The 25,887-nt window shown below is 39.1% G+C and overlaps 2 protein-coding genes and 1 long non-coding RNA gene across 27 annotated transcripts in view; 1 reads left to right on the plus strand and 2 right to left on the minus strand.

Moving 5' to 3' along the window:
- The window catches only part of LOC134676243 (gastrula zinc finger protein XlCGF57.1-like), a 47,009-nt gene extending 35,895 nt beyond the window's left edge, over window positions 1-11,114 (minus strand). For 22 of the 24 annotated variants that reach the window (XR_010099897.1, XM_063534585.1, XM_063534583.1 and 19 more), the window contains exons 1-4: window positions 10,786-11,114; window positions 9,823-9,997; window positions 8,890-9,003; window positions 6,225-6,428 (exon numbers count right to left, since the gene is read on the minus strand). Coding sequence is in view for 23 of the 24 variants with exons in the window: in XM_063534585.1 (XP_063390655.1) it covers window positions 6,225-6,428; window positions 8,890-9,003; window positions 9,823-9,997; window positions 10,786-10,947 (655 nt within the window). In the remaining variant the exon portion in view is untranslated. Of the gene's footprint in view, window positions 1-55; window positions 1,099-6,224; window positions 6,429-8,631; window positions 8,667-8,889; window positions 9,004-9,822; window positions 9,998-10,785 lie in introns of those variants that run through there. The other 2 variants (XM_063534584.1, XM_063534572.1) reach the window with 2 other exon arrangements.
- Window positions 11,115-11,600: 486 nt separating this feature from the next.
- LOC134676252 (zinc finger protein 652-like) lies at window positions 11,601-25,558 on the plus strand. 2 transcript variants are annotated; one of them, XM_063534602.1, is made up of 6 exons: window positions 11,601-11,847; window positions 13,632-13,779; window positions 14,406-14,537; window positions 15,588-15,731; window positions 16,816-16,958; window positions 23,433-25,558. In XM_063534602.1, exons 1-6 carry the CDS (start codon window positions 11,692-11,694, stop codon window positions 24,372-24,374), a joined length of 1,665 nt encoding a protein of 554 aa, XP_063390672.1. In that variant the 5' UTR covers window positions 11,601-11,691; the 3' UTR covers window positions 24,375-25,558. The 2 variants fall into 2 exon arrangements, with proteins under 2 accessions (XP_063390672.1, XP_063390673.1); XM_063534603.1 differs by having other exon boundaries at window positions 15,594-15,731.
- On the minus strand, window positions 19,550-21,555 carry LOC134676327 (uncharacterized). Its single transcript, XR_010099903.1, has 2 exons — window positions 20,152-21,555; window positions 19,550-19,987 (listed from the first exon to the last, which is right to left on the minus strand). It is a non-coding gene; the product is annotated as an uncharacterized LOC134676327 (long non-coding RNA).
- Window positions 25,559-25,887: the final 329 nt, after the last annotated feature.

Raw genomic sequence — 25,887 nt, forward strand, 5'->3', positions numbered from 1 at the left:
TTTTCAACAACAAATCCAACCAACAGATGATAAAAGACGTTTATAAGATATTAACTTCTGGGTGATTCTTTTCGATGTGCCCTTTAATTCTGTAACGCCTGGCAAACAATTTATTGCAGATTGGGCAAGCACTTTTTTTGGTATCATCGTGTGTGACTTTATGCCGTTTCCAACCCTGCTTGCAGGTGAATCTCATATTGCACATATCGCACGCGTATGGCCTCTCACCAGTGTGTGTAGCTACGTGTTCCTTTAATTCTGTAGAAGTATGGTATTGCTTATTACAATATGTGCATTTATATTTATCCGTATGCGTGCTATTGAAGTGACGGGACAAATAAGAGCGGTATTTAAAGACTTGGTCGCATTCTATGCAGCGATACGTTCTTCTTTCTTGATTATGAGCTGTAACTTGATGAGTTTCTCTAAGCTCCCAGTTTAAAAAGCGTTCACCGCACGTTTTGCACACATACGTTTGGCATAGTTTGCTGGTTTTCATATGGTCGGTCTTTGCCTTTGCGCTGGGGAAAGTTATTTTGCAGCGTCCACAAAAATATTCATCGTTTTCCACTGGATGCTGAGAACGAATATGTAAGTCAAGATTCTGGCACGTTCTAAATTTTCTTCCGCATATTTCACAAGTGAATTGATAGTAGTGCATAGCTGTGTGTCTAGAGATACTTTGTAGGGAATAGAGAAGTTCAGAGCAAACGACGCATTGAAATCGATTTTTCTCTAATTTTAAAGGCACTAATCCGAGAGATTTAGAAACGTCTAAGTTTAAGCGATGAATCGCGATTAAATGGTTCGCTAAACTGTCTAAAGAGTCAAATTTCGCGTTGCATTTGCAGCGCAAATCGGTGATATCTACAGGAATGTAAGTATTGTAGATATAGAGTGGAGCTGCATCAGATCTCTCAGTGTGACTGTGTTTGTCGATGTGCGCCCTGAGCAAATCGGGGTCGTCAAAAGGATCGTGGCAGACGTAACACTGTAAGTCGGTCGCGTGATATTTGACGGGGTAGGCCGTGGAGTGCGCTAATATGAGTTTCGCGTTCCGCCTGGCTGCCAACACCGAACTCGTATCTTCGTTACGTTCTAGAAAAGAGAAAATTTCAGTTCCTAACAGCTCGTTCTGGATGGTAATAATATTCAACGTCCATTTTTCAGCTGAGTTAATAAAGGTCTTAGAATTTTTTTCTGAATTTAGTTCTAATAGCTTGACATTGAATTTCTAATAATTTATTGATATGGAAACAGCGTGAAAAGTAAATTGAAGTTATTATAATTGGATTTCGTTGAAGGTATGTATTTATAATTGAATCACGTATGCTTCCTCCCTAAATGCCTCTTCAGACGTGACGCAGTCGCAAACCTTAGTCCGCAATGCACGCAAGTAATACATTCGCCAGAATGACACAGCTTGAAATGATCATAGAACGTCCGGCGGCTACTACAAGTTACATTACAATCGGAACACTGGTACGCCTTTTTAACTAAATCATGGTAATCTACCATATGTTGCTGTTTTAGTTCCCAAGTAGGTAATCTCTCAGGGCAGAGAGGGCAACAATGTGACATGCACTTTTTCTCAGTTCTTTGGTGAAGCGATTTAGCTGCCATAGATGAAAAAAACATGCCACAACGCCTACAGTAAGCTTTGTGAGCTTCGTGGTTCTTTCTCACATGCTGCAATAGCCCTGTTGTAGCTACGTACGACTTTCCGCAAATCTCACAAACGTAGCTTCTAAAATGCGTGATTGTATGTCTGTTTAAATGTAGTAAAGAAGGTAAGCTTTCTTGGCAGACAGTGCAAGCCCACTGATTGTCTAAAATAAACGGCATGACGCCAAGAGGAGATTCCGTATGGATAATTTTAGAGTGATCTTGTAAGTGTGTGAAAGCTTGTTCCAATGCAGGGAACGATGCGTCGCAAATCCTGCATTTCAGATTAGTAATATCGACTTTAACGTATTCAGATTTAGGTAGATTTTCAAATGGCATGCGGTAGTTAAATTTGGTGTGTTCGTTGTTCATGTGGAGACGGAATTGGGCAGGGTCGTCATGTAAGTCCCCGCAATACACGCAAAGTATAGACTTGTCGTTGACGCGGAAAGGGTACGCGCTCGTGAACTTTATTATTGCCTCGGCGTTTCTCCTTTCTGGATCGATTGTGTCCACTAGAAAAGAAAACGACTTCTGTATTACTGGACTTTTCATAGTGGAACACTTAAAACCAAATTTTTCGTAGTTTTCAAACCAAGTTAGGTAAACGTAAAAGTGAAACAGACAATTAGTATTTCTACATTTATTAGAACATGGCCCTTATAACAGTGCCGAAATATCGGAAATACATCAAATACATATTTACATGGTAAATATTCCGCAATTAACCGCAGTTTTAATCTATAAATTACTTATTGTTATTGTATAAATATCATAAATACAGATAAGTTTTAAAATAGATTGATTATGTCAGAGCTTGTATTGAGATCAATGATAAGTACTTATTTAATATATTAAATCACACTTTACATATTTTAAGTTAGCGGGAAGCTTCAAATGAGGGCACTGCGTCGGTACGCAAATGCGTGCGGCTGTTGAAGCTTCTCGTTAAACGACATATGTCGAGCAATCTGCGACTTAAAATACGTGAGTGACCATTCTCGATACATTTAAATCAGTTATACTTATCACAAAAAAGTTAAGTCTACAAAACACTGATTTAAACTTTCACTATAATTTTTACTCATTATTATTTAGCAGAACGGGAATTCATCGCGTATAATTAAGTTTTTAAATTTACCCCCGAATAATAATTAAGTCTACAAGTTATGCTTAGCTAAATGTCGTTTCAAACGAGACGAGAACAAAAATTTCAACCCGCAATGCTTGCAAGTCGAGCATTCACCAGAATGCTGCAGCTTAAAATGGTCATAATAAGAATTTTCACTATTAAAACTCATATTACAGTCCGCACACCTAAAGGAGCGCTTAATCTGTCCGTGAACAGTTTCCATATGTCTTTTTCTCCACTTCCAATCTACAAATCGCTCGTTGCACTTCGTACATACATATGGCATGCAAGATTTTTCTGTCTTAGTGTGTTTTTCTTTAGCTTCCATAGTTGGGAAGACTTTTCGGCATTTCTTACAGGCCACTTCGTATTGCTGATGCTTTGAGCGAACGTGTCGGAGTAGGCCTGTTGTAGCTACATAGCTTTTCCCGCATACATGGCATACGTAGCTTAAGAAGTGTGATATTGTATGTCTATTTAGATGAAAGAGCGTTGGGAAGTTCTTTTCGCATACAGCGCAGTTATGCACATCTTTGTGTAAGTAATACGGCATGACGCCTAGCTTCCCGTTCGCGTCTATTTTCCTTCCGTGCGTGCTCAAATGTTCCGCGACAGCATCTAAGCTTTGGAATTTTTGTGTACATATCCTGCAGCTTAAATCGGTGATGTCGGCTTTAATGAACTCCAGGCTTGGGAGGTTGTGGAAGGCAACTTTAAGGGTGAAATGTTTATGCTCATCTTCCATATGCTTGCGGAAGAAGACCGGGTCGTCATAGAGATCTAAGCAGTATACGCACAGTATGCTTTTGTCCGAGACGCGGAACGGATAGGCTGTGGCGTTAGTCAGTATGGTCTCGGCGTTACTTCTCGCCGGATCGTAACTCTTTTCTAGAAAAGAAAACATCCCATTGACTGTTTTTCTTGAGGCTCCGTATAGACGTTTTAACGGACGTGTGAAAATATAAGTACGTATTTTAAAGCCTTAAGGCTTGAGTTTAAAGTTTTTGGGTTATAAGCGCAAACGTTTGATATTCGATGCAAATGTCTAATAACTAAAGTGCAACGCGTCCCAAAATTGCTCCGCAACTGGTACATCTTGTGTACGAATTAAAGTTTTAAATATGGCAAAGTCACTGGAATTATTTTGGGATTTGTTAGAAACATGGAAGGAAATAAATGAACGGCCCTCTTCTTGGTTCTTTGTAAGACATTTTAGAAAAAAATGTGGTACAATATTTGCTTGGGTGTAAGATTTCTAATGTAGCAAAATCGTTAATTTATTTCAACCATGTTGTAGCCATTTCAAATGGCATATTTAATATGGATACGTCTCTTAAAAATATCACACATTTCAAATAAATTGTTTTACTATCAGAGCTGAATATACTTAAAAATACTAACCTGAAAATAAATATATCGATAAATATAACTCGTCATATGGAACTTTTCAGTATTTAATTCAGACTTATTATTACACATAGTTAGTATTGATCAGTTTATTTTCAGTTTAGCAGAATATTACGTACCTTTCGAAGAAAACTCGAAGCGGAGCGTGTGACATACATATTTAGATATTAGGAATCGAACCCAATATGGCTGAAGTCCCGTAGTTTTCATTCGTTACCATCATAGTTTAAAATATTTGGAATATTTTTGCAGTAGCTAATTTTTTTTTAATTCTACAGTGATTTATAAAAGTTGTAATTTTAATTATTGCCTGTGTCTATGAGAAGGGTCAATCCACGGTGACGTGTTACTTTTAACCCACTATTAGCGGCAATTTAGACTCATATTATTATGATTATGATTATATTTTAAATGTATTGGCTATGACCCCTAGCCGTATAGAGACCTATAAGGCTAGAGAATATTTAAAACTTGATCTAACTACCATCAAAATAGCTAAATGTATTAAATAAATTTCAAGTAATAAACAATGAAAATGTCAATTAAAATTTCTGAATCTCAATAATAAAGGAGAATTTCGGAGTTCCCGAAGACCCTATAACCTAAAGGGAAAAATCGCACAAAATACAAAATGCACTTATAGAAAATAGCTCTGATAGTATGGAAGCGGCTTTTAACAATCCTCAAACGGTGCCAATATAAAGCTACAGTCAGTAATAGACTTAGAGCAGAAATATATTGAGACTGTAACTTTAGGCTTTTTAATTAAGAAAAACATTGATTTTCGGTTAATAATTTTTTTTATTGTTTAAAATGTATTGTATTGTAAATGTAATGCTTGAGAATAATTTAAAACCGACCATTCATCGAGACATATCCATATTATGATACATGCGACTTTTACTACTTTAAAACTGTATTGGCAGACTTTATACTTAAATATTTTTATTTTGAAATATTCATCTCCTAGTCTAGAACAATTTGCTCAATTAATTATTCAATAATTTAGTTAAATTAATTATGATATTCCCAAAATAATTATTGAAATCAATGTAACACAAACATACACATTTTGCTAAATACTTGTGAGTTTAAATCAATGACGTTTCTTTTCGATTTAAGTACAATACCTACTTATTTATTAATTTGAAATTATTGTGTATAGCAGTTCGAGTTAATTAAAATTATATAATTTAAGTAGAAAATCTGCCAATGTAAATGTTGGTGAATAGAGTTGACTTGAACATTATATATTAGATTAGGTATTGATGTAAATTATGTTAGAGCCAGTTACAATTTTCGCTTACAAGATCTTTTATTTTATGTTTAGTTTTCTAAACTATGATTGTACATTTATAATATTTAAGTAACTATTTACGCGTATTATGATTGTTTTAATTTTTGAACATTAACAATGAAATAAATTTTATCTTTATCTTTATTTTATACAAGTTTAGCATTAGTTTGTATCCATGAATAGTCTGACAGACAAGACATACTCCAGCTCTAGATATCATAATATATAATACTAGCGACCCGACCCAGCTTCGCACGGGTTACACCTAAACCTTCCTCGAAAATCACTCTATTGATAGGTGAAAACCGCATGAAAATCCGTTCAGTAATTTATGAGTTTATCGCGAGCGTACTGACGGTGCCTCAACTTAACCCTTTATAAGGCATAAGGGTGTCAGGAATTATGCAAAATTCAACTCTATGAAATAACTCTTTGAAATAAAGTTCAAAATCAGGTGGGAAATATATTCCCTCTGCCTAAGGCTTAAGTATCCAAGTTGCCATACTAATTGTATAGAAAAGTGGATACTTATGTTAGGGAACCGACATACACACAGACAGACGCGGCGGGGACTTTGTTTTATAAGGTGTGACATAGTTATTTAAGTATTTTCTTGTTACTAGGAAACTATGGACACTCATTTGTCTGTAATAAATGCGTTTTATTTAAAACATACATGTCAACTCGATTTCCCAACTAAAAAAAACCTCAATCGATGCCTACCTTTTTTCTTCTTCTCCGGTTTAGCTTTGCTAGCGGTCGCTTTAGGTGTCTCCTTCTTAGTCTTAGCTTTCTTAGCGGGGCTGGATTTAGTTTTGGCGGAGGATTTCCTCTTCTCCGCTTTGGCGTTGTCGAGGAGGTCTAGTAGGTCTACGGATTCCTTTTTAGGCACTTTGCTTGCGAGTTTCGTTAGCGGCTGGTCGTCGACTGGAAATAAAGGTGATGGTTAGAGTTCGTCTGATCCGCGAATTCGCGTTAAGGCGCGTCTCGATATTGCGCGGCGGCCTCGCGAGCAATGTTCGACCGCGGCACACCTGCATTTTGGCGCGCGAGCCAATTTCAACACCATCTTGAACTTATGCGCGGCGGCCGCGCGCGGCAGGCGATCCGACGATCGACCACATTATATCACAAAAATTAATTATTCGGAACGAAGTATAGCCAAATAGAAAAATGATCTGTTGCGATAATCACTACATTTACTGTTCCATAGAAACTGTTTAGTGCCATATAATTCAATTAAAGTACGACACTTTTCATTATCCATGTATGCTGCCGTCCCAACTGCGCGCGAACATTCCTTTGCCGCGCGTCGAAACACCGACAGTGAATGATTCGTCGCGCGGCGCGAGGCTCGCGCGCCCATGTTCGAGTTGGCGCGCGCGGCAGCCCGGTATCCTGCGCGCGGCTGCCGCGCGCGCCAATGTTCGATAGCTTGCCGCGCAATATGGAGACGCGGCTTTACATACGCGTATCGCTCGCCTGTACCGTTGCCATCAAAAGACTATGAGTCAAAATTACCCCAAAACCGACAGAACAGAGTTGAGAGTTATTTCATTAGATAGATATTTCTCTGTACTTTATTTCGTTCTATGGGCACCAAGCGGAATTCCATTGCAGAACTGGGTAATTGGTATTTTAGTCAAAATGTCGTCAACCTTATGACCTAGGCAATAGAGTCCACCGCGCATTACGCGAACATCTACCCTGCAGCAATTAATTTACTTAATCAGTCTCTATTGCCTAGGTAATAAGGGTGACGACATTTTGGCTAAACTACCAATATCTCAGTTCTGCAATGGAATCCGCTTGGTGCCCATAGTACAAAATGAAGTACATATAAATACCTATCTAATGGCATTACTCTCATTTCTGTTGGCGTTAATTGGGTCCAGGCTCCATACAAAGTTGCCTATGGTCCTTTGTCGGAGCGGCCAAGGTGATCATGATAATCTGGACGAAGATAAAAGATAAGATAAAAAATAGTTTATTCAAGTAGGCATATTACAATGCGCTTATGAACGTCAAATAAACCTTTACCGGCTCCAACCGTACACCTCTAAGATTTAAATCCCCCCTCAATTGGAGGAGGGTATCCCAATATGGGACCGGCAAGCGGCAAGCTTCTACTATCAAGACAAGAGCAAATGCAAGTTCAGATATTTTCGATATATCTGATGGCGACCGAGTGTAGTTATTGTATGGCCGCGGTCTGGACCCACGCGGCCGGCCGTAGATCAAGGTCGTTCATACATTGCGACCTTCACCAAGGAGGAGTTTTGGCCGAAGGGTGTCAAGTTCCGGCGGTTCCGCGGCCGGCTCCCTGACACTGCGGGGTTGCGAACTGCATCGCAGCCATAATTGTGTTTTTAGTATTAAGATATATTTTGTAATAACATGTAACTAGTTTTAAGGTATTTATCTATGGGCCAATAGTTGCCTGAAAATAAATGTTTTCATTCATTCATTGAGCTCACCCAAATCGACGGTTGTGTGCCACCAGTCCAAGCCACGGCTTATATATCAACGCTACGTTGGATTAAAATTCAAAGAAAACCGGGCAAGTGCGAGTCGGACTCGCGCACGAAGGGTTCCGTACAAAAAAAAGCAAATAGAAAAACGGTCACCCATCCAAGTACTGACCACTCCCGACGTCGCTTAACTTTGGTCAAAAATGATGTTTGTTGTATGGGAGCCCCATTTAAATCTTTATTTTATTCTTTTTTTTTTTTTTTTTTCTTTATTGGAGAAACAACAGAAGTAAGTACATAATAGTTAATGGTAAGTTATATAATTCAAAAGATGTGCACCTACCTCCTAAAACGCTCTCACTTAGAACTATACATAATATAGGTAAAGGTATGCTATTGTTATAGCGGCAACAAAAATACATCATCTGTGAAAATTTCAACTGTCTAGCTATCACAGTTCGTGAGATACAGCCTGGTGACAGACGGACGGACGGACAGCGAAGTCTTAGTAATAGGGTCCCGTTTTACCCTTTGGGTACGGAACCCTAAAAAAAGTTATTTTTGTAGTTTCTGTGATTGAAGAACGGAAACGGGTTCTATGCGTCTTCTGTTGTCCTAAAAAAATGACATTGGGCCTCACACGGTAAATAAGTACTTACGGTCATCTTCGTCCATATCTTCGAAGCCGCCGCGGTCGTCGCCGTGATTTTCTCTTGTGGCTCTTCTGAGTAGGTCATTGGGCCTCACATGGTAAAGAAGTACTTACGGTCGCTGTCAACAGTTGTGCGCCTTCTGTTGTCCTAAAAAAAGGACATTGGGCCTCACACGGTAAATAAGTACTTACGGTCGTTGTCAACGGCTGTGCGTCTTCTGTGGTCCTAAAAAAAGGACATTGGCCTCACACGGTAAATACTTACGGTCATCTTCGTCCATATCTTCGAAGCCGCCGCGGTCGTCGAAGTCGTCATCGCTGTGATTCTTCTCCAGCTTCACCGGTTCCAGCTTCACCTTCTCCGATGGCTCTTGAGTGACTACGGGAGAGAAATTCATGGTTAGATTTATTGTTGTATGGGTATTACTAAACAAGCAATCAAAGACTGTTAGTAAGTGGATACTATAGCCCAGGGGTCTCCAAGCCCCGGCCCGTGACGCGATCCAATCCGGCCCGCCGACACCCAAAGCGAGTACCCACTGTCGACGGGAGTCAGGCTCCAGGGGTTCAGCATGCATTAAGAGTGGAACTGTTCCTAACAGCAGCAACCAGACACCCTCCCCTGCCGCAAAAACCGACGGTAGCGCGAAAGTTTCTGAGGCGTAATATGGCCCTCAGGTAAAAATGTTTGAAGACCCCTGCCTTCAATATATATAGCCTATGGATGCTTGCTAATGCAAAGACAACAACTCAACTTGTGACGATGGGGTCAGTCTGTCAAACTATATAGTTGGTGCCACTGGTGCCATAAGTAAACCTCTAATCCAACAAATATTGTGAAATTCTTGCTTTTTTTTTTTAATTTTGTTGTCCTGGATGCTAGCCCCTATAAGCCAAATCTCATAGGACAAAACTAGAGACAGGTCCTAAAATCACTTAAATTAGGAGTAATTTGGTACATTTTATCCTTCTAAGGCCCAGCCATACTAAAGGAAGATCCAAAATTTGCTACTGAAATTTGAACCTATAGTGCAGAGAATAGAGTTGATTTTTAATTGTTTGAAAATTTAACGAAACAAAAGAAATAAAACTCTGTTCCAATTGAATATGGTTTAAATTTCATCGAGCTGAAGAAGGTACTATAGGTAGGACCTTGGGCCTTAGGAGGTTAAGAAAAATAGCATTGAAGTTGTCTTACTCTCCATCTGAAGCTCATCGACCACAGTCCGTCCGGGATCCAGGTACTGCATGAACATCTTCTCACACTCCTGCACCTGCCTCTTGAACTCGGAGGCATCCCGCAGCCGGGATATGCAGGGCTCGCAGATCAGACGGCTATTGCTGTTGGGGCCCGACGTTTGGGCGAAGGCGATCTGAAGGAATACAAGGAAAATTACTTAACTGGATTAACCTTTTGAACGAACGGATGCATCCATTTGCCGTGCCACTGAGGTGAAATTTAGTTTTGTGAATAAATAATCCTCCAAACTAAAAGTGGGGTTTTTTCAGATTTTCATCAAAAAACGATCGACGTCAATTGCCGTCGTTGTCACGATTTTGCGTTGACGTCAATCGCCGTTCTGTGGCGTTCAAAAGGTTAAATGAGTGTTTTATGAAATTATGAAAGACCTCACAAATCAGACTTAAATTTTTATGTTTACCCCAATCAAATTCACTAGCATATTCTCAAGATTATAGCCTCTATTTCAAGAAGATTAATTGTATTTGAAACTGAGTTTCTGCATGACCTGATTTTAAGATTCGCCTGTCTAGTTCTAAAAGGTTTGGTTGAGCATCAGACCAGTACATACATTAATACCAGTTTTAATAGTTAATTCCTACGAGAGATACATACATAGTATAACCATCTAATAAAAGAAAAAAAATATGCAGCAATTATTGAAACATACATAGTAACAGGGCATTGACTTTAGATCTTCTAGTCTAAGACACCCTTCACAGCATAAGTACAAATTCACAGCTTCTACATAATCAATATTTTCACAAGCCACCCAAAACATATAGACATCCACAGCGCAACTCCACGGCGTACACACTCAACTTTTTAATTTGGTCGTATAACAAAAAAACTTTGCTTCAAGAAAATGGACGCCGTATTGCAGATTCCGATAAAACTCCAACTGGCTTTTTTAACACTTACACTGAGGTCGAACGTCTCCGTCAGCATCTCGGAGTACACTTCTCTCTTCCCCATCCAAAAATATTCGGTAGAAATGTCTTTATAACAGCCCTCAGCGAAACAACAACGGCAAACAGTGGGGCCGCTAGGCCCCCGTAGCCAGTCAGTACTTTTGCCTTCCATTATCACAAATTTACTAATATTTTCACAGAAAATATTATTGCTATACTAAGGCGTACATAACTAATTGAATTACAACACTAAGGAACTATTCTCATCTATTTAGTTTTAATTTTGAGACACGAGAGCCGATTACCGACGCCATCACACCGTCGCGTCCTTCAGGATGTGTATGTTGCCAGTAACAATGCCTTGCCTCTTGCCGGCCAATGTTGATGCAAAAAAATATCATATCACGCTCTATTATTAATTTAAACAGAGAGATATATTAAATTAACAACAAAACTCGCTTATCTTATTTAAAATTTTGAACTTTGACACGATCAGCTGAATAAATATTTTCATTTTATGGCACGTCAACTTGCGGTTCTTAACAGGAAAAATCTCAAAGTACTAACGCCATCTGTTGTTGAATAGCTAAAATACGCAACTTACAACAAGAGGACCTGAGAGGACTACAACATTCGTTTATTTGCTTATTCATTTTTGCATTTCTACATTGAATATCAACCTTACCTTTAAAATACAAATGACTGTCGTACGAATTCAATCATTAAATAACAATAAATATTGATAAAAACCCGTAACAATTTGCGATTAATAATTTAGTAGTCTTTTCACATTTTGCAATAACAAAACGCCGACAAGCAAAACAGGTTGAAACGTCAATACAATACTGAAAAGTGAAAAGAAAATCTTTGTAATTATTCGGAAAATTAACTGGAACTTGTTGAAATCTGCATACATATGAGTGGTACAAGCCGTAAAGGCCCGGTATTCGACCCGGGCCTGTGCCGTTGTTGCGGCGCGCTGAAGAAATGTCGCCTGTTGAACCACGAATACGATTGGCAGGGAAAGAAAGAAGTGTACTCAGATATGTTCGTGGATTGCTTTGGTTTAATGGTAGGTCCTTTGCTTGCTCTTATAAATTAAGTATCAACATTGCGATACAGCGAGAAAATGCCGCCAGCATCCTTGGTACAATGCCTCAATGGCCTATTTTAGATTTAAGCTAGTTATTAATTTAATTTAGTTATACCACTGTATCTTGTTTGTAAAAAAAAAATAAGTAAACTCAGGTTAAGTCAGATGATGTATTTGGTATTAAATGAGTTGTAAATACTTGTCTGTTTTATAAAAATCAATTTTAAAGAGAAACATATTTCGACACACAAATTATATTGAGATTTACGGCCACGTTAACTTAGCAAGAAGGAGCTAAAATAGTTCGCGATAATTGCCAACATAATCTTTAACCATTTAATATTCTTTAAGAATATTTTACAGTCAATGTGAATGAGTATGTTGGCAAAATCTTCTTCTTTATTAGGGTTCCGTACCCAAAGGGTAAAACGGGACCCTATTACTAAGACTTCGCTGTCCGTCCGTCCGTCCGTCCGTCTGTCACCAGGCTGTATCTCACGAACCGTGATAGCTAGACAGTTGAAATTTTCACAGATGATGTATTTCTGTTGCCGCTATAACAACAAATACTAAAAACAGAATAAAATAAAGATTTAAATGGGGCTCCCATACAACAAACGTGATTTTTGACCAAAGTTAAGCAACGTCGGGAGTGGTCAGTACTTGGATGGGTGACTGTTTTTTTTTGTTTTTTTTTTCGTTTTTTTTTGCATTATGGTACGGAACCCTTCGTGCGCGGGTCTGACTCGCACTTGCCCGGTTTTATTTAAGAGCTGGGCTCTTGTTCGTTGAGCAGTCTCCAACTCGTCCGGTCCTCTGCCAACTCCTTAACTTTCTGGTATGACACAACCTTGAACCTTTTATTTGGTGTGGTATGTTTATGTTAGCAAAATATATTGTTTTATTGTATGCTTAAATTCCCTCAAGCACCATTGTATTTCTATCTTTTTATTTGTTATTTATCATTGTTGAGAAATATGACCTCAATCTCTTTAAAGCTAGAGTGAATAGGCTATTACTGAACCTGAGCTCCATCTCAGGCTCTGTCTTCACTTTCCAGAGCCAATTGTTGTTCAGTATATAATAAAAAAAAGGATTAGTCATTTAGTGAGCGGTTGTATTGTATTGTAGCTCGGCGATTTTCCGCAACTCGACGTCTTGCGCCTATTTTGCGTGATAGGGGGTGGGCTAGTCTTGCCAGCCCAGCTCCTCGAGGAATCCTATCAAACCTTTGATGTTGAGTAGGACCTCGGGGAGGTCACTCGGGGATCCGAGATGTTTTGCCCTGTATGGGGCCAATCCGCTGCATTCCAACACCACGTGAGAGGCTGTTTCTTCTTCCTCCATGCATCCACGGCATAGGGGACTGTCTGTGACACCTGTTATAAAAAGATGTTTGTTAAAAAGTCCATGACCTGTTATGACACAAACCACCATACTCAGTCGAACCTTTCCTAGTTGAAGGAGCGCCCTTGTGAGCTTACCGTTCATGCTAGGCATGGCCTGCTTGGCCTGTCTGCATCCAGTTTGGTTTAGCCAGTGTTCTTGTGTAGTTTCCCTGTACGTGCCAGCAGCATTGAGCGTACCTTACTAAACGGTATCGGGAGGATCGGTTCGGGGCCTATCGCCCCCGCACCCGATCCTTGTCTGGCGAGCTCGTCCGCGGCGTCGTTACCTCGGGATCCACTGTGTCCTTTGATCCATTGTAAGGTGATCTTATTGTTCTGACATACCTCCATTGAGCGGTTGTATTATATTTCCAGCTTTCACACCTAGATGGCTCTGAGCTGGAGCGCCTGATCTGCGCCACCTGTGTGCTGAGACTGCGGGATGCCAGTGCATTCCGAGGACAGGTGCTGCGCTGTGAGGAGACGCTGCTTCAGGCCAGCATACATGTGCATGGAGAAAATGGTTGGTATAGTTATATTTCTACTTTTTTTCCCATAAAATTTACTCTAAAACCTAAGAGCATTAACCTGAGTCGCCTTTAAGAGCTTACCCCTCTGCCGAAAAACTTGCATAATTGTGCAAACTTTTGTATGGATTGACATGGCTATTTGTATGTTACGTACAAATCATGTAGAAATAGCAATAGATTTAACGTCCCCTTCCCCGCAAGAATCGTCAAACTGTTTCGTACAGAAAATGACAGCCATGACGTCTTCAGTTACTAAATGCTCTGAGACTAAAACAAATGTCTAGTATAGTCAAGGTATTACTTATCAATATGGACATAGTGCGAAAAGTGTGTACATAACACTACCTTAATGTATGGGTAATAATGTTGTGTAAGTACACATCTATACATATTTTAATAAAATAAATAAATATTATAGGACATTCTTACACAAATTGACTAAGTCCCACAGTAAGCATACATTGACTGTATCTACAGATTTTCAAACCCCCTCCCCCTCCAACACCTGACGTAATTAATGGACGCCCCTAAACTGGGGTGCTCCTGTGGTGCCCCTAGTTTATATAGCTCCCTATAGGGCGCAACCCAAATTTAATGAATTTTAATTGTAACATTCCAGTGACTCCAGAGGTGAAACAGGAGCCAGAAGTTAAACTGGAGGAGCGGCCCGAGGAAGTGTCGGAGCCGCCTGAAGCCCCTGAAGACGATGTCATGGACCCGGACTATGTGGATGATGGCGTCGATAACGGGGGTATATAAATTAAATTAAATAATAATTTAATTCAGGCAAGACCCATATAAATGTTATACTTCGTTTTTTTAGCATTAGAAATTAGGTAAACAATCTTGATGTGTCTTTTAATTGAAAAACACATTTTAAAAATAAGTTACGGCAAATATGTAACAATTAAAGTTAGAAAGGCATAGGTCCCACAGTAACCCATACAAACACTTTCTGAGCAACCGAGTAGTGAGGGCTTGGAACAAACTCCCCGAAGATGTGGTTTCAGCACAAAATGTGAACCAATTTAAAAATAAATTAGACAGACACATCAATACATCTACTTGTCAACGATAACTATTAATGATTACTGGATACAGGCAATATCAGTTGTCACAACTGCCTGCCTGCTTACACAATAATAATAATAATAATTATAGTTTTTATATTTTACTTTTATATTCATATTATAAAAATACCTAACCTAAGACGATAAATAATAATAATAATAATTATGAATCTAATACGATCATTTATATTCTTCTAGCTGCTTTCATAAGTAATAGTTACTGATTTTTAAAAAACGTTTTTCAATTAAAAGACATGTCAAGATCGCTTACCTTCTTTCAAGTTCTTTCTAATGCTAAAAAAAACGAACTATAGACAGAACAGAACAGAACTTAAAATTTAATACTAATGTTAGAGTACAATTTCTGGGTTGGAAGGTAGGGATGGCAGTCGCTTTCGTAAAAACTAGTGCCTATGTCAATTCTTGGGATTAGTTGCCATGCGGACCCCAGGCTCCCATCAGCCGTGGCAAAAAGCCGGGACAACGCGAGGAAGAAGAGCTTGGAATAATAAAACTTAGAAACCTGGTTCCATAATGCCTGTTTATTTGCGTCTAAGGGCCACCCCATATCTAGCGTCCCTCGAGCGTCGGCGTCTACAACTCTATGGCCGCTGCTCGACGCAACGTCGACGCAACTGCGCATCGACGTCATTTCCCATAGCGCTGACCAGACGCCGACGCTCGAGGGACGTTAGATGTGTGGTGGCCCTAACTAACAAATATATTTCCAGATTTAGACGTCACAGTGGCGAAGCCAAAGAAATCTCTGAAGAAGGAAAAGAAGAAAGTGAAGCGGCGAGAGAAGCGCGGCAAGCGCGAGCTCGTGGAGAAGATGAGGAAGACTGGAGAAAGGCTGAGGAAACTGGAGAAGATCGGTAATATAACTTCACAAACTCTACACCTACTAGTCAAAATATGTGGCTTGGCCGTTTCGCTGCGTCACATGGAAGCCAGGGTGAAAAAAAGTTTTCTGTTACACAATATTCTTGTAGTATCGAAACGGCCAAGCCACAAAGTTTTTGACTAAGGGGTAGAGTTTGTGTAGTTCAAGCTTGTAGAGTTAGAAGCTTGGCTCTAGATGAGATCTGCCAGCGTATTATGGATAGCTTTATCCATCTTTATCCACGTGATAAAATAACTGTCACTGTCTAACACCGTGGGATAGAAAGTGACGGACATCGTTTTATCACGCTGTCACGTAGACAAGAACGACCGTCGTATCCGTACTGATAATGATAACTTTTTGACAGTGCTAGCCATATGGTCGTCTGGGCAACATAAATAAATATAAATAAATATTATAGGACATTTTTACACAAATTGACTAAGCCTCACGGTAAGCTCAAGAAAGCTTGTGTTGTGGGTGCTCAGACGATATAATATATAAATACTTAAATACGTTGAAAACAACAGGAACTGACTTGACTCAGGAACAAATATATGTATCATCAATTCATCATACAAATAAATGCCCTTACCAGGATTCGAACCCGGGACCATCGGCTTCGTAGGCAGGGTCACTACCCACAACAAAAACATGAAAATGTTTTTAGGGTTCCGTACCCAAAGGGTAAAACGGGACCCTATTACTAAGACTTCGCTGTCCGTCCGTCCGTCCGTCTGTCACCAGGCTGTATCTCACGAACCGTGATAGCTAGACAGTTGAAATTTTCACAGATGATGTATTTCTGTTGCCGCTATAACAACAAATACTAAAAACAGAATAAAATAAAGATTTAACTGGGGCTCCCATACAACAGACGTGATTTTTGACCAAAGTTAAGCAACGTCGGGCGGGGTCAGTACTTGGATGGGTGACCGTTTTCTTTTTGCATTTTTTCCGTTTTTTTTTGCTTTATGGTACGGAAGCCTTCGTGCGCGAGTCCGACTCGCACTTGCCCGGTTTTTTGGTGGGATTATTATCTATTCTGTGCTTCTCATCAATATTTGTTATTGCAGAAATCCAACCGGCGGTCGAGAAGAAGCGAGTTGTGGACGCGGACTATAAGGCGTATAAAGACTGCGTGACACTAGTAGAGAGTTCGTTTGTCTGTCCGTTCGACACTTCCTTCAGCGACTACTTCTGTGTCTACTGTCGACAGGTACCTATAGAAACCATAGAGAAATAATGGATAGAGTGCTAACTCCACACAGCAGCTTTCTTACCAAAACGCGGGTTATTTACGTCGACATCTAGCGTCAAGTAGCAGATTTATCAGTAGACCGCTACTTGACACTAGATGTCACGAGTGTCGCGACTGACGAAAAGTATATAGCTCAACAATTTACAACTAATATTACAAGCAGAATGAGTTGAAATAAAAGTGGAGTTCCGGTTAATCCGGTTATAATATTAGCTGAAAAATGTTGAGCATTAGACTTTTCGTTCGTCGCGACATCTATTGACAAGTAGCAGTACTGATAAATCCGTTACACGACGCTAGATGTCGACTACGAAAATAATAAGCATTGGGAAAAGGGCGGGAAACTTCGACCTGTGCGCGCGTGTTTTTTTTTACATTTTGCAAAATTTAATTATTTTTGTGTTAATAGTGGTCATCTCAGTGTAAATAGTTCGTAAATATCATTAGTAGTTAGTTTATTATTTTTTGTATATATAAATTCATAATTTAGGTAAGTTTTATTGTACATTTTACACCGCCATGAGCGGTGACGAAGGGGAGCCGCCCGACCCAGGGGGAGGTGGTCCTCCAGTTTCTCATACAATCACGATTGAAAGTCATGCATCTGATCAAGACATGAAAGATCACAGTGTGGATACAGACAGCTCTGTATCTTCTGTGGTTAGGAAACGTAGGACAGCATCAAGGAAGATTTGTCGTCATTGCAACAAAAAAAAGCGACATAACAAAGACAAAAATAGGGATAGGGAATCTATCAAAGATGATTGTGATTGTCAGGGTTCCTCAAACAGTAATCTTAATAGTTTACAGTCTCAAGCTCCACTTACAGCCCGTGCTCCTGCTCCGGCCTCGGTTCCGGCCCCGGCCTCAGCCCCAGCCGCGAATCCTGCTGATATTACCTCCTCTCAGCCCACAGTCACGGTTAGGAACCAATATATTCATACAGATTGTTCACCATACATTGTACATGTACAGAAGCAACAGGAATCTAACAATGATGGCACTTCAATGCATTCAGTTGCTTTTGGCAACTTTTTAAAGCGCAATAATTTTAGAAACATTGTAAATGGCAGTGTTAAACGCATAGGCCGCAATAGAGTCTCTATGTCCTTTTCAAAATATGAGGATGCCAACAATTTTCTGCAAGACAGCCGACTGAATGAGAATAAATATAAAGCATTTATTCCATCCTTTAATGTTATCAGAATGGGTGTAATTAAAGGTGTTCCATCTGAAATGTCGTTAGATGAGGTGAAGGATAACATTAGTGTTCCAGTAGGTTGTGGGGAAGTCCTTAAATTAAGGCGGATTAATTATAAAGTCATGGTGGATGGTTCTCCTGTATGGAAGCCATCGCAAACAGTCGTACTAACTTTTGATGGACAGGTTCTACCAAAACGAATTTTTATGTGTTACAACGCTCTTCCAGTAGATTTATATGTTTATCCAACGATTCAATGTTTCAACTGTTCCCGGTATGGCCACACACAGGTGCAGTGTAGATCTAAACCCCGATGTTACAAGTGTGGACAGAGTCACACTGGGTCCTCTTGTACTATTGAAGAGGATTGTGCTTCTTGTTGCCTATGCTCTGGCATTCACTTTGCTACAAATAAAACTCGCTGTCCAGAGTATGAAAGACAGAAAAATATCAAGCTTTCCATGGCTCAAAATGCTATTTCTTATACAGAAGCAACAAAATTGCACCCTCCTGTGACTAAACCGTATGCAGATGTGGTTATGACTACTCCAACATCTCCCCCGACCCAAATAACTAGAAATAATAGTAATCCAGGCACAACTACTCATTCATATAAAAAAACAGTCTTTCTCAAACCTCGCAGTTTGCCAAAATCCCAGAAAGGTTTTGACACTGTCTCACATAACAATTTAGTTAAAGATTACAACTTGCCATCTCCTTCTGGAAATGGTTGTGCCATTGTGCAACAATTTAACAATAAAACTACCAATGACCTTATATTAGAACTTATTCAACTGTTAAGTATTAATTTACATAAAAAACATTCAGAACCGTCCAACGCTGCACATTTTATTACTAGTCCTTCTCATGGATCCTCCAACAATGGCCAACAACTCCAAAATCCTTCAGTGGAATTGTCGGAGTATCAACAATAAAAAAAGTGATTTAATCCACTTAATCAAGAAGTATGACCCATTTGTTATTACCCTATCTGAAACATGGCTCAGGTCTGAGTCATGTTTCAGAATTCCTGGCTATGCATGCCTCCGCGAAGACAGGTCGGACGGGCATGGTGGTGTAGCCATCCTTGTAAAAAAATCATATCATTTCTCTCATGTTCCATTATCACGTCATAATAATGAATTTTCCATCATCTCAGCACTTGTAGATAACATTTGTATAGTTTCAGTGTACATACCTCATCCTTCGCGTACCATACTTAGTGAAGTAAGAAATATTATATCAACTCTTCCTACTCCATGTTTGATATTAGGAGATTTTAATTGTCATCACCCTGCTTGGGGGTGTTTCAATTCAAGTACTTTAGGAGAGGAAATAATAGACATAGTTGATTATTATAATTTATGTATATTGAATTCTGGTGTTCCCACACGTCGGTCTGCTCCCAATGAGAATCCTAGTGCATTAGATTTATCAATTTGTAGTTCTTCCATTTCACATTCCTTACTGTGGGAGGTACTTCCACTTTCCTACGGCAGTGATCATTTTCCAATTCTTATTTCTTTTCCTATTAAAAATAAACCAGTACTTAAAAGATCTCCACTGTTAGCATATAAACTTCAAAATGCAGATTGGGATAAGTTTCGCAAACATATGGATGAGAGGTTGAGTGAATTACCTGATGTATCTCGGGAACATTTGTTTAAAACTTCTGATGCTTTTGCTAAGTTTTTAATTGATATAGCTGATGAAGTATTTCCACGTAAGAAGTCCTCTAAATTTAATATTCCCAGTCCTCCATGGTGGGATTCTGAATGTTCAGAAGCTGTTAAAAAGAGAAAACAGAGTGAGTTGACGTATAATAATAATATGAGCGAAGAGAATTTTAATTCCTTATTAGTTACATTAAAAGAAACAAAACAGTTTTTGAAGAAGAAGAAAGTTAACAGTTGGAGAGCCTTTTGTGCATCTTTGAGTCCCAGTACTCACCCGTCAGAAGTTTGGAGAAAAGTTAGAATGTTTAGAGGAGCTTTTGTAGAAAATAACGCCATCAATCTTGAGCCTCCAGTAGCTGAGAAATTTTTAGATAAATTAGCTCCCCCATTTGTCCCATTCCCTGTGTGTCCTGAATCGGCTTCCCCGTCCAATAATGATAACGTGCAGCGTTTTAATAGTCCATTTTCGTTACTGGAGCTAAAGAACGTTTTATCATATGTTATTGATTCTGCACCAGGATGCGATGGTATTCCATATTCATTTTTGAAACATTCTAGTGAAAAGGTTATAGGTTACTTTCTTAATATTATCAACGGGATTTTTATGACAGGTGACATTCCACCAAATTGGAAAATACAGTTGGTGTTACCATTTCTCAAACCGAATAAACCCCGTAATGATTCAAATTCTTATCGTCCAATTGCGTTATCTTCTGTTTTAATTAAGATTTTAGAACATTTAGTTAAAAATAGGTTGGAGTGGTTTATTGAGAGTAAGAAATTATTACCCGATATTCAATATGGTTTTCGCAAAAGCCGAAGCACTTTAGACTGTGTGGGTTTGTTAGTTTCTGATATTCTTTCAGCCTTCTCGAAACGGGAATATGTAGTAGCTTGTTTTATAGATATCAATTCGGCCTATGATAATGTAAATATACCAATTCTTGTAAATAAGTTGTTCCTCTTGGGAGTTCCTGAACGCTTGTGTAATATTATTGCTGCTATGTTTTATGAACGGACGATTAGGTTAGATTTAGGTGATAAAGTATTTCACAGAACAGTTTGGAAAGGACTACCACAGGGTTCTGTTCTAAGCCCCTTGCTTTTTAATGTATATACTTACGACCTTAGTTCTAATTTGCCAGATTATATATCAATTTTACAATATGCCGATGACATAGTGCTCTATTCTAGAAATGGATCCGTACAAAAGGCCTGCGAACTTATAAATGCTAGTTTGAAGGAACTAAATGTATATTTAAATAATAATGGGTTAGACCTCTCAGTTCCGAAAACCGCAGCAATTATATTTTCTCCAAGGAAAAAAACGGTTGATGAAAGTTTATCATATGGTGGATCTACAATTTCCTTTCGTCAAGAAGTCAAGTATTTAGGAATGGTTTTGGACTACAATTTGTCAGCCAAGGGTCATTGTAATTATGTTAAAGGTAGATGTGAACGCTCATTAAACATATTGAGATGCTTGGCTGGTGTATGGTGGGGCAGCCATCCTTTCTACTTGAAGCTTATTTATAATGCAGTTATAAGAAGCGTTGTTGATTATGGTTCTTTTCTTTTAACACCAGGTACAGAAGATGCCTTTAAAGTATTCAATGTTATACAAAATAAGTCACTAAGGACTATCCTTGGTGCTATGCGAACCAGTCCGGCTAATGCCATGCAAGTGGAGTGCGTTGACGCTCCTGCACATTTGAGACGTCAATTTTTATCCGACAGATTCATTTTCAGGACTATGCAATTTTCGGTACATCCTCTTATCACAAAATTATCGACTCTTTATGATCATATGCAGTCGTCTCCATATTGGCGTAATAGAACTCCTCCTTGTATAATTAATAGCTACCTTAAATTTTTGTCTATATCTTCTCCCACTGTCAGACATATTAACCTTCCTATATACGAGAAAGATTTTGACTCTCTGATTATTTCACCGCAAATTTTTCTAGACTCCAATATTTCTAAGGATATAATAAGTGCTCAACCTGTATTTAACAACTTAGTGGGAGAAAATTGGTCTGGTTGGCATCACATGTACACAGATGCATCAAAACTTTCTACAAATAGTTGTGTAGGGGTTGGTGTATTTCATCACCAGTATAATGTTGTACAAAAAATTAAACTCCCTCCAGAATCTTCGGTATTTACTGGAGAACTATTTGGTATTTATAAAGCTGTTGAGTATGTTTGCATGTTCAATTTAAATAAATGTGTAATTTTTACCGACTCTAAAAGTTGTCTCCAAATTCTTTTAAAATCTCCTTTCAAAATGACAAACAGTTACCCTTTGTTATATGAAATCCGAGACCTCTTGTTAAAATGCGAAAAGAAAGGGTTTACTATAAATTTTGTATGGGTGCCAAGTCATTGTGGTATTTCCGGAAATGAGAAAGCTGATCGTCTGGCCGTAGATGCTGTTGCTTCTGGTGATATATTTCCATATAAGAATTATTGCCATGATCTTCTGTTGCTCCCCAAAAGATATCTCAGGTTAGCCTGGGAGTTCTTTTGGTTTTGGAGCAGCTTAGAATCTGGAAGTTATTATCTTAAGATTCAAAACGACATCCCTATAAAGCCGTGGTTTTACAATAAAAACTTCAATAGACGCGAAATATCATGTTTAACACGCATGAGACTAGGCCATACAAGTGCTCCTTCTGATCTTGCTAGATTTAAATTTATTGATGATCCTAAATGTGACTGTGGTGCTGAGGTGGCTGATATTAACCATATATTCTTTTCTTGTCCCTTGTACGATCGTACTGTTTTCATGGAAACTTTACAATCTAAACATATTCCCTTTCCTACAGACATCCCTTCCTTGCTTATTAATCAAGATTTATATAACATCTTAGCATGGTTCATCTCTCATAATAATATAAAAGTATAGTATTAAGTATATTTATAATTATCACATTGTATTCTTATACCTGACCTGACCACTTTTTCCAAATTCCGTTCCTTTATTCCTTTCCGCGTTTAATTTCCTACCCTTTTACTTGACGTTGGCTACGGGCAACACCGCCCTCAAGCCCATATAAAGAAAAAAAAAATAAGCATTGCCGTAACAAAACTGATCTATGGAGTCGCTGTGTACTTTTTTCTCTATTTATTTATTTAATCTCTATTGCACATAAGAAAACACTGTACAAAAGGCGAACTTAATGCCATAAGGCATTCTCTACTAGTCAACCTTTAGGCAAAGATAAGTTGTAGGCGGTGCAAAAATTGCGTGCGTCTTGCATATTGAACAAAGTTTAACCAAAGCTTAGTTTTTGACGACTAGTCTGGCCTGGCCTAATGGGTAGCGACCCTGCCTATGAAGCCGATGGTTCCGGGTTCGAATCCTGGTAAGGCATTTATTTGTATGATGATACAGATATTTGTTCCTGAGTCATGGTTGTTTTCTATGTATTTATATATTACATATATCGTCTGAGTACCCACAACACAAGCTTTCTTGAGCTTACCGTGGGGCTTGATCAATTTGTGTAAAAATGTCCTGTAATATTTATTATTTACTTATTTCTTTTCCAGGTATTCACGGACCCTGACAAGCTACGCGAGCACACTCTAACTCACGACCCATCCGCCTATAAAGACATCGTGACAGCTGTCAAAAAGCTCCCCCAAATCGACGTCCACCGAATAGACTGCCGCCTCTGCCCTGTCAAAATTGACACCCTTGACATGTTCAAAGATCATCTCAATAATGTCCACGGAATGACATTCTATCCCAACCCTAGCGATTTTCTTATTTACAAACTAACTTTAACTAATTTAACTTGCTTAGAATGTAACCAAACTTTTGGTTTTTTCCACGCGTTAAGAAAGCATATGGCGGAACATTTCGGTACGTGTATCTGCGACGTTTGCGGCGCGCATTATTTCGAAGAACGTATGTTAATTTTACATCAAAAAACACATCAGAGAATCGATGAGAATTTCCCGTGTAAAGATTGCGGGAAAAACTTCAAATCAAAGCATAGTAGGTACTTACATGAAGCGCGAACACATAAGAAGGAGCCGGCGTATCAATGTGTAAAATGCGACGCTGTGTTATTTTCTTACACATTAAGATATCGTCATATGATCGAGGTGCATGGCGAAGAGAGGCTTTTTCCATGCGAACATTGCGATAGAGCTTACGACAGTAGAAAATCACTTCGAGAACATAATAGACGATCCCATTTAAAAATATTTAAACATCAATGCGATTTGTGTGACAAAAGATTCTACCTACCCTCAAGGCTTAAAGAGCATATGGCAACACATACTGGGGAAAGGAATTATAGGTGCGAGTATTGTGGCAAGAGCTATCCGAGACTTAGAGGCTTGAAAGTGCATATGCAGTCGCATGGGGCCGAGAAGAAGTTTAGATGTACGTTGTGTGGGGCGGCGTTTACGCAGAATGTAAATTTGAGGAATCATGTTAAGAGACAGCATCAGAGCTTAGATTTGGATGAATTTCACGATTAATATGAATATACACTCACATGACCCACAAGATAGCAGAACCATAGAGCTGCCATTCTCAAAGTGTGTTCCGCGGAACCCTAGGGTTCCGCAAAGCCTCTGTTGGGGTTCCGCGAAAATATACTTGTAATAATAAGAAAAAAACCAGCTCTTCTATAGGTATATCTGGTCCACAGTGATGAACGAACATTTTTAATTTGGGGTTCCGTCAAATATTTCGCTTGCCGAAAGGGTTCCGTCACCAAAAAAGTTTGAGAACCGCTGCCATAAGAGTAATAATAATATAAGTAAAGAAAGGGTGGTAACTCCATACATCAGTTACATTTTTCGTCAGTAGCTACACTTGTCCGACTTTCAATCCGGAGGTCGCGGGTTCAAACCCCGGCTCGTACCAATGAGTTTTTCGGAACTTATGTACGAAATATCATTTGATATTTACCACTAGCTTTTCGGTGAAGGAAAACATCGTGAGGAAACCTGCATACATCTGCGAAGAAATACAAAGGTGTATGTGAAGTCCCCAATCCGCATTGGGCTAGCGTGGGGACGATAGCCCAAACGCTCTCGTGCTTGAGAGGAGACCTGTACCCAGCAGTGGGACGTATATAGGCTAAATTATTTATTATTATTATATTATTAGCTACACTTGTGACATCTGGCGTCAAGTAGGGGTACTGATAGTTCCACTACTTGACGTTAGATGTCGATTACGAAATAACTCGCGTTTTGGTAAGAAAACCGATGTATGGAGTTACCACTCTTTCTTTACTGATATTACTCTATGGCAGAACCTACTATGCACAAGAAAATGTATAAGAACGGTAGATGGCAGCACTTGTTGTGGCAATGTAACATGTTTATGTTTTTGATTCAGGCCGCAAGATGGCAGGCCCTCTAACTATTTGCTATTTAGGGTTGTCAAAATTCAAGTAATTATATTATCCGTGGTCGTGCACGCAAAGGGACGTCGAGTTGTGCCAACCCTAATAATTGCTCGGGGCAATGCTGAGCCGAACGGAGCCGAGTTTGCCCGAAATCAGAAGTGTCCCCAACGTACGAGAACGGTAGATGGCAGCACTTGTTATGGCAATGTAAAATGTTTGTGATTCAGGCCACAAGATGGCAGACCCTCCAACTCCAGCTGTCAAACTCGAGTCGTCATTTTAACTTTAGGGGTCATGCATTAATTACATCACACGTTTAGGGGGAGGGAGGGGGTCAAGATAATGTGACATATTGTGACATGGGGGAGGGGGGAGACACAAAGTTTGTGACGTCACTTTAACTACATCAGTAACCGAAAATTAATTGAAATTATTTTATTCGCTGTACATTTAAATAACAAGTTTTTAAAACGATAATCGTTTTTATTCGTTTAATTTTCTTTCCTAAGCAGTTTTGGGTTATAAAATTACTAATATCCTCAAAAATATTTTGATAAAATATTAATAATGCTCAGGTACTTGCTTAATTCGATTTGGCGATTACGTAGAAAAAAATGTGACGTCACACGTTG

Source organism: Cydia fagiglandana, chromosome 24, assembly GCF_963556715.1.
Source record: "Cydia fagiglandana chromosome 24, ilCydFagi1.1, whole genome shotgun sequence".
Taxonomy (NCBI): domain Eukaryota; kingdom Metazoa; phylum Arthropoda; class Insecta; order Lepidoptera; family Tortricidae; genus Cydia; species Cydia fagiglandana.